At 44.7% G+C, this 9,043-nt stretch overlaps 1 protein-coding gene across 2 annotated transcripts; it reads right to left on the bottom strand.

The window, feature by feature from the left end:
• Positions 1 to 4,419: 4,419 nt before the first annotated feature.
• ccdc61 (coiled-coil domain containing 61) lies at positions 4,420 to 8,183 on the bottom strand. 2 transcript variants are annotated; one of them, XM_015961025.3, is made up of 13 exons: positions 8,020 to 8,183; positions 7,162 to 7,315; positions 6,999 to 7,081; positions 6,412 to 6,572; positions 6,190 to 6,342; positions 5,906 to 6,113; positions 5,738 to 5,838; positions 5,405 to 5,625; positions 5,216 to 5,294; positions 4,952 to 5,149; positions 4,849 to 4,882; positions 4,697 to 4,760; positions 4,420 to 4,616 (listed from the first exon to the last, which is right to left on the bottom strand). In XM_015961025.3, the coding sequence occupies exons 2-13, from the start codon at positions 7,307 to 7,309 to the stop codon at positions 4,522 to 4,524; spliced, it is 1,545 nt and encodes a 514-aa protein (XP_015816511.1). In that variant the 5' UTR covers positions 7,310 to 7,315; positions 8,020 to 8,183; the 3' UTR covers positions 4,420 to 4,521. The 2 variants fall into 2 exon arrangements, with proteins under 2 accessions (XP_015816511.1, XP_015816512.1); XM_015961026.3 differs by having other exon boundaries at positions 5,756 to 5,838.
• Between the last annotated feature and the right edge of the window lie 860 nt (positions 8,184 to 9,043).

Below are 9,043 nucleotides of genomic sequence, written 5' to 3'. Positions count from 1 at the left end.
ATGTCTTAACCCCGGTGAAGATCAAGATAAGATAAAGATCTGCTTCAAGCTTGCTGGGTTCACCACATTACTGATGTTGGTGCATGTACATGGCCTGCATTTGGGCTGCCTCTCAGCACCTGATGGAACAACTGAGACAGCAGCATTTGAGGGGGCACTAGAACTGGAACTGAAACGACGGATTGGGGCTCCTTCCTGACCGTGCACCTACATGACAACGTAACCTGCATCCACCTCGGCTGACGACCCCCTGGACGCAACTACAACAGGACACAGCGAAGAAGAGACGCTGGAAAAGGATCAACTACTTCAAGCACCTGCACCCAAATATCCAGACAGGTTTCACGGTCAAGGACCTGAAGGACTTTTCGGGGACAAGATCAGCTCCCTGACAATTGGACAACCGCCTTGACACGTCACAGAAGGACCCTGAAGTCTTTGAGAAGTTGAACTGTGCGCTTCTACACCACAAACTCCATTATTGCACTCCGGACCGGACTTCAAGATACTCATCAACGTAAGACTGAAACCATCCTGACCAAACCTATTCTCCAACCGGGACCCTCCGTCCATGGACGAGCCCTTTGATGAAGAACGCCTGGTTTGCCTCAGCTCTGCCACAGTTAGAGCTGCGTAAATTAATATTACACGTTCATTTTTCCTCCTTCACAGAAAGACTCGTCTGCAACTTGAAGCTTTAAACTAAATTCACCTGATGTTTCAATACACTGTACTGATGTTTTCTGTGTATTATATGGTTTGCTAACCCTTCCCAGTCTCCTTACAGGAACTGCCATAAGTCATAGAATTGTGCATCACAATAAATTAATTTCAGTATGTATGAAATAGCTTTTCTTAAGGTTATAATTGTGTTGATTTAGCTGATTCCATTCTCTATCTCTGTGAACTGCTGTAAGATATTATTGTCAGTTGTGTTTGTCTTATCGTGTTTATTATTTTATTTGTTCTTATTATTTTGCTGATTTTTGTATTAAACTTTGTATGGAATGATTCTTTGGACGAAGTTATCAGGATTGAGATTACGATCCACAATAGGCAAACTATTGCAGCACCACATGCAGAGATTATTCTGGTCTGACTGAACTCTGCCCGAGTGGTTATTCTTTTCAACCTCTGGTCACTTTGCTTCCTTTGAACTGCAGCTGATTAAAGTCAGGCGTAAGGACCTGTTCTACTGTGCTGTGGTCTATCGTCCACCTGGTCCAAACAGTTCTTCCTTCAGGAGTTTAGTGACTTTCTGTCCTCCATTGTGAAGCTGTCCAGACTGGTGATTGTTGGTGATTTTAACATCCATGTTGATGATCCCTCTGATCACTTTGCCATGAATTTCTCCAGCCTTATAGACTCCTTCAGCTTTACCCAGCATGTCTCTGGCCCCACACACACACTAGTGGGCACACTCTAGACCTTGTTTTTACCCCGAGTCTAAATGCTGACAGTGTTTGTCCTGAGGACGTTTATAATTCTGATCACCATTGCATTTTCTTTAACTTGTCAGTTTCTGCGTCCCCACCTCCTGCTCGCCGTATGGTTAGTTCTCGTTTTCTTAATGAGAGCACAGCTAGCAATTTTTCTGCTGCTTTTGATCCACCCTGTTCTTCTGATAATGACCCAGATTCCTTAACTTCTCAGTTTAACGAGCACTGCCTCTCCATTCTGGACAACATCAGTCCTGTCAGAACCAGATCAGTTCCTGCAGTGAACCCTACTCCCTGGTTAAATGACAGCCTGAAGCCCCAGTGCAGAAAAATTGAGCGCTTGTGGAAGAAAACCCGTCTGCATGTCCATCTGCTGCACCTAAAGGATCTTCTGACATCCTTTAACTCTGCAGTCAGAGACGCGAGGGTTTCCTATTTTTCCAACCTGGTGTCCCAGAGCAAACTGAACCCCAAGGTGCTGTTTAACACCATCAGCAGCATCGTCTCTCCTGCTTCTCCTACAGCCTCCATCCACTCTGTTGCAGACTGTGAGAACTTTCGGTCTTTCTTTGTGGACAAAGTCAATAAGGTTAGATCTAGCATCTCTCCTTCAGCCTTATCGCTGCCTCTCCCGACTCCAACCAGGCCCATCATCCTAGAAAGCTTTGCTCCTGTTTCTTTGCCTGAGTTAACCAAACTAGTTAACTCTATGAAGACCTCTGCATGCCTCCTCGACATCTTACCCTCATCTTTGTTTAAAAGTGCTTTTCAGTCCATCGGTCCCAGCGTGCTCTCTATAATTAATGCTTCTCTGGTTTCTGGTCAGGTCCCTGCTTACTTTAAGAACGCTGTAATCCACCCGCTTCTTAAAAAACCGAGTCTTGACGCCTCTCTCCATAGCAGCTTCAGACCCAACTTCCGTTCATCTCCAAGATCTTGGAAAAGATTGTGGCTAAAGAACTCACAGCTGCTCTAGCTTCCAGTCAGGTTTTCGTAGAGCTCATTCTACTGAAACAGCTCTTCTTAGGGTCTCTAATGACCTTCTGACTCAGTGATGACTGTGCTGTTCTGGTCCTGCTGGACCTGACTGCAGCCTTTGACACTGTTGACCATCACCTGCTACTGGAGAGGCTGAGAGACTGGGTAGGCCTATCAGAAACTGCTCTCACAAGGTTCTGTGTTGGGGCCTCTGCCCTTCCTCCTCTTTCTGCTTCCTCTTCAGCACATCCTGAGCTCCTTCAAAGGAATCTCCTACCATCTTTATGCAGATGACATCCAACTGTACATCTCCTTTAAGCCCCATGAGATGTCTAAGCTGCAGCTGTTACACACCTGCTTAGAATCTATCAAAACCTGGATGGCTGGGAGCTTTCTTCAGCTGAATGAAGATAAGACTGAGATCCTCATTTGTGCCCCAGACAAGCTGGTTCCCAAAGTCAGAGACTCTCTTGGTCAGCTTGCTTCTCACACCAAACCTTCCGTCAGGAATCTTGGTGTGACCTTTGACCCAGCTCCCACCCTGGATTCTCATGTCAGTTCTCTTGGTCGCTCTTCCTTCTTCCATCTCAGGAACATTGCTAAGCTGAGTCCCATTCTGTCCCGCTCTGAACTTGAGACAGTTCTCCACACCTTCATCTCCTCACGCTTAGACTACTGTAACTCTCTTTTCACGTGTCTGAGCAGAACCTCCCTGAACCGTCTACAGGTGGTTCAGAATGCCTGTGCTCGGCTTCTGATCAAGTCCTCCAAACACACCCACATCACCCCGCTTCTCCTCCAGCTTCACTGGCTGCCATTCAACTTCAGGGTTCATTTCAAGATCCTGGTTCTGGTCTATAGGGCCTTACATGGACAAGCACCATCTTACATTGGTGATCTTCTCAGTCCCTACACCCCCAGCAGGTCCCTGAGGTCCAGTGATCAAAGCCTACTGGTTGTGCAGCACCAGGCTAAAGACCAAAGGTGACAGATCATTTGCTGCTGTGGCCCCCAGACTCTGGAACTCTCTCCCCCTGAGCCTGAGATCAGTGGACTCAGTGGTCTCCTTTAAAAAGCAGCTGAAGACTCACTTGTCCAAGCTGGCTTTTGTATGACCTTCTTCACCACTCCCTCTTTATTCTGCTCTCCCCACCTATTACACCTTCCTCAGGATCCACTGATTTCCCTCTTTCCTATTCACTCTCTCTCTTTCTTAACATTATTTTTATCACAATTGTCTATTTTTAGCTCAGTTGAAATATATTTTTAACCATTTTCTAAATTCTTTTTTATATTTTTACATTTCTTGTTTTTGAGAAGCGCCTCGTGATTTTTATCTTGAGAGGCGCTATAGAAATCATATTTTTTTTTTCTTCTGTGTTCTCACTCCATCGAGTTGATTCTGAACCTTTCATATCTAATCGTAGTGTTTATTGTTATTTTTCTTGCTTTGATGCTTATCATCTTTGTCTCGAGTTGCTTGATTTGTACCTATTGGTCCTTATGACTACCGTGATGACCACCTTTCCTAGTTTTACCCTTTCCCCATTCCTTAAGCCGTGATTAATGATAGAAAATCATAGAAAATGGTGACAAGTTATGAAAGTGGATAAAATTTCATGCATGTTATGTAAATATCCCATAAACAGGGGGGGATATGTTATGGAAATGTTATGATTATTTCTTGATCATTGATTCAATCACCTGGACGTGATATGTATTTCTCTATGCCTAAATGCATGCTAATTTATTCACACACACACACACACACACACACACACACACACACACACACACACACACACACACACACACACACACACACACACACACACACACACACACACACACACACACACACACACACACACACACACACACACACACACACACACACACACACACACACACACACACACACACACCTCATGTTATAAATGAACAGAATTCAGGAGCTCGGGGCAGTAGCCTTGTAGCTTCTGCCTCCTCATTGCAATCTGGATACTTGTCTGTCATTTGTTTATTTTTTTCTGGTTGCAGGCACTGGGTTGTTGATAAAAATCCTTGACAGTTGGTTAGCCTGAACTCCGACTTGAGCTGAACTTTAGTGTCCTGTGTCCAGGTCCCTCATGTATTCCTGAAGTGCTTGGAGCCTTGCATCGATCTCCGACAGCTCAGCGCCCGTATCTAGAGAACTCACTAGGATTTTTAACATGAGATTAGATGATTGTGTCAGGACTTTAATCTTAATATCAGCTCATTTTAACTGATTGAGTTACCTTTGTCTTTTACTCTCTGCGTTGGAGTGCTGCTAAATGGCTTTCTGGTCATAAGGCCTCTAGACTAAAAGGGGTAAATGTATAAAGACAGGATTAATAATTTTTGTTATTACTGAATAATCTCAAGCCGAGCAGACTGGTTAATCACTCACCACGTTAGGTTTGTTGTAGGTCTGCTTCCTTCCCCTGTGCACAGATCAAAGGGACAGTAAGTAACAGTAATGCTGCACTAAACCCTCCAGTGTAACCAAGTACCTGAACAAATTTTGGGCCATTTCATCCATATCCACTAATGAGCTCTCAGAGGAGTTCCTGCTGCCTCGTCGCTCCGTCGACAGACTCCTGCCTCTGCTGCCAGACCGGACCACCTGAGGATAGGCCTCTCTGGATCGGGAGCGGCCCCTCTCAGGGATGATCGGCGATGCCAGCATGTCTCTTCTCACCTTCCTCTGTCTGACAGGAATCAGGGTAAAGGCTGTTCATTTAAACACTGCAGTAACATAAATATTGATAACCAACTTTTTGAGTTCCGCCTCTTTCTGCCTGCGCTGCCTGTCCTGAATGTAAGCAGTCGGGTCAAAGCGGGGCCCCCTGGACCCTGCAAAACAGATTTTATAAACACATTTTAAAATTTTATTCACTGGATTAACAATCAACACAAACATTTAATTTGATGATCTGGAAGTTCCCACTGAGCAGCTCTCATACCTGTGGGTGAAGGCGATGGCCTGGGTATGCAAGCCCGAGGTCCTGAAGAGTCCGCTCTTCTTCCTCTTTCCACTGATCGATGCCGACTGTCCTCCGACCGCTCCCTAGATCCGGACCGAGCCCGGGCTGTCCCGTAACCAGATCTTCTCTCACGGGAAACAGAGCGATAGACTTCCCCATCGACCGGAGAACCAAAGCGACCCGAAACCGGAGTCACTCTGCTGCAGATGTGCCAAAGAGAAATGTGCTTGATAAGTTAATAACATTCAGGTGATAAAAGGTTCTGTTTAAAATGTACATGAATGAATGAAAGAGAAAGTAAAGGTAAAGTACGCGCTTAGATTGTCTAACCCTCTCCGCAGTAACGCCAGTTCATTGGTGAGACTTTTGACACGAACACGAAGAGCACACTCGGACGCTCTCAGCTCCTCCAGCTAAAGAGGAAGGACGAAGGTTAAAAAGAAAAAACAACACCAGAAACCTTTTCCAGAACACTCTCACCTGCTCCATTAGAAACTGCTGCTCCTGGCACCTCTTATTTGTTGACCTCTGACTTTTGGCTCTCTCCTTGATGAGCTGTTCCTCCAGCGTTCGCACCACATCTCTGATCCTCCAGTCCTCCTGCCCGGCGATGGACACGTTTCCACTCATCTGAACTCGCTCCAGGACTTTGGCCATGGCTTCCTTCTCTTCTTTTACTACAAACAGCCTAGGAAATGGCGCTGGTATTTAAAAGGAAGCTCAGCTTACTCACATCAGTAAAAAAATAAGTAACTGCAATCTACTCTTGTCGGAGCCGCTGTATTTCCAGATCTGCAGATTTGTTGACTCCATGGGAGGTGAGAGCGCTGACCTCTGCCCGGAGTGCTCTGATCTCCTTCTGAAGGGTAACTGGGTCAGGCTTCCCCACATAGGGCAGCGGTAATGGGTAGTGTATCCTAAACACAACAGAATAGGTTCAACATGCAGCAGAATCCAACAGCACTGTCATAAAAATAAACACAAACCTGTCAAACTCTACAGTATAGATAAGGATGAGGTATCTTTTAGAAGTGAGAGCAGATGACTGCTGATGGCCACGAGGACGGCTGACCACTCCTGCTTTTCTGTTGCGTAGAAGCTCAAGGTCAGCATAGGTCAGGAGGTCAAGTGTAACCGAATCACTTGTCTGCAGGAGAGAAAAATACACTTACAAGGAAAGAAATTCTAGGGGAATGGTCGAGAAAAGGATTGACCTATTTTTGACAAAATTTTGGATTCCTTAAGTCACAAAAGCCTCGGCCGCTGTAATAAATCACTGCATGAGCTGACACATGAAATCTCTAGATGTACTCATTTACAACTGCTCAACAGTGCCTGTCTTTTCTTCAAGGCCTTGTCTTTGTAACTCACAGAGAAGGCGCCGGAGAATGTGAAAGCTCAGTATAACTGAACATTTCTCACTCAAGTGGAAACATTGCACTCCCATGAATGAGTTTCCTCTGCTAAAATGGCCTCAAGCTAATCTGTCTGCTTTAATCTTTTTATTGACTGTGCACGTTCGCTCAACCACTAAAATGTCACTTTAGAGCATTTGCGAGAACATGGACGTTACCTTTCTGACGGCAGATTCCAACATGCTGCAGAAAATTGGGAACTGTTTGAAGTTGCCCGTTTTGCGAGTGAGGTCTTCGATATCTGAGGATGAAATAAATCAAAGCTAAAGAGAATAACGTTCACAATCCGTATCTGTAATGTCATTTATGTATGTCACTTACATGCTGGATCAAATTCTCCTCTCCACTGATCTGCTGTCATGGAATCAGAGACTTCCACTATCAGCAAATTCTTGTCCAGCTCTATCTTCACAGAAAACTCCACTCCTCGAAACACAATATCCTCCATCACCTCAGAGCCCTCCTCCATTGGTCTCTAGCAGAGAGGTTGATCACAAAGCCAAATTAAAGAGACGCAACACATTCCATGTAACAGATTTTTTCTCCAGGGCTACTTTTATTGAATTATTTTATAATATTTTTAAAATGAACCACATTCTCATTATTTTATATGGTTTGATTTAAAGTCTTATTCAATAAGCCACCACAAGGGGGCGGTAACGAGCAGAGTAATTTTAAGAATTGACATTTAAACAGAACATTTTGTGTGGGTGTTGTTGAAAAATAAATATTGTTTTGTTTGACAATTTAAAAAACACAATTAGTGTTTTAAAAATCAGTCACATTATGACTAAAGCAGAAATCAAATGTATTAATGTACCATTTATGAAGCCAGCTGTTTATTGTGACTGTGTTGCCTTAGATTACTGTTAAATTACGTGTTTTCCTTCATTTTCTCATGATTCAGTGAGGAAAACGTGAAACTAATGTAAACATTATTCTTCGTTTACATTAATCCTTCAAGGAATGAAAACTGTTCACTTAGTGAGTTGATTAAAAGAGACCCAACTGAGACTGATAAAACAATGTTTCCCGAATGTTAATGTCAGGTCATCTAGCGACTTTTACAGGGCCAGTTAGCCTGGAGGAAAATATTACCTTTCCTAACAGTTAGGGAAAGTAAAATCTGTGCTCCTGAGCCACATGAAAGCGTGAGGAAAACAAAAGATTGTTAGTTACCTTTTTGTGTTGCAGAAATGATCCTGAATGCTACAAGATCGCTGTTAAAACATAGTCAGTTGTTAGGAATTCATCGCACTGGTGGGGCTCGCTTTGAGATATAAACTAAACAGCTAGTAAACGAAGTAGTTTTGCTTTAAGTCCAAAACAATTAGTCAGTTACCGATGGCCCACTACAGGGACTGGAGCGGTTCACAACCGGGAATCGTTAAATTCTTCTTCGGGCTTTGCTGCTCTTCCTCTGGTTCAGTTTGACTGAGGCTATCGGGTCCATTACTGACCCCTATAGGCTTTAACTAGAACTGCAGGGTGTCAACGTTGAACAGGCATATTGGATATTTCATTTGATATTGCAGGTGCAAAAAAAGTGCAACAGTTATGTAACCGAGTAAAAGCAAACTTAGTTACTGCAAATCTCCTGAGCCAGTGTCTCTAGCCATCATCAGAGATGGCCAGAGACACTGGCTAAAACATGTCAGGTAAAAAAAAACATACTTTTTTTTTAGTCGGACGGTGGAAGGAATACTTTGAGGAGCTCCTCAATCCCACCAATGCGCATTCCGAGGAGGAACCAGAGCTGGGAGGCCTGGGGATGGACTGTCCGATCTCGGGGGCAGAAGTTGCTGAGGTAGTCAAACAACTACACAGCGGCGGAGCCCCGGGGGCGGATGAGGTTCGTCCTGGGTATCTCAAGGCTATGGATGTTGTAGGGTTGTCATGGTTGACACGTCTCTACAACATTGCGTGGTCATCGGGGGCAGTTCCTAGGGAGTGGCAGACCGGGGTGGTGGTCCCCATCTTTAAGAAGGGTGACCTGAGGGTGTGTTCCAACTATAGGGGGATCACACTCCTCAGCCTCCCTGGAAAGGTCTACTCCAAGGTACTGGAGAGGAGGGTCCGAGCGATAGTTGAATCTCAGATAGAGGAGGAGCAATGTGGTTTTCGTCCTGGCCGTGGAACTGTGGACCAGCTCTATACCCTTGCAAGGGTGATGGAGGGGGCATGGGAGTTTGCCCAACCAATC

Source organism: Nothobranchius furzeri, chromosome 10, assembly GCF_043380555.1.
Source record: "Nothobranchius furzeri strain GRZ-AD chromosome 10, NfurGRZ-RIMD1, whole genome shotgun sequence".
NCBI classification, from domain to species: domain Eukaryota; kingdom Metazoa; phylum Chordata; class Actinopteri; order Cyprinodontiformes; family Nothobranchiidae; genus Nothobranchius; species Nothobranchius furzeri.
Note: the sequence above shows the minus strand (reverse complement) of the source record. Positions and strands in the feature narration are given on the sequence as shown.

What these genes read in the sequence shown, in the direction of transcription:
- ccdc61 (XM_015961025.3), bottom strand. Translation starts at nt 7,309, where the DNA reads ATGGAGGAGGGCTCTGAGGTGATGGAGGATATTGTGTTTCGAGGAGTG. An exon ending in TATACTGTAGAGTTTGACAG is followed by an intron (nt 6,343 to 6,411) that starts GTTTGTGTTTAT and finishes TGTTGTGTTTAG; the next exon opens with GATACACTACCCATTACCGC. An exon ending in ATGGCCCAAAATTTGTTCAG is followed by an intron (nt 4,883 to 4,951) that starts GTACTTGGTTAC and finishes ATCTGTGCACAG; the next exon opens with GGGAAGGAAGCAGACCTACA.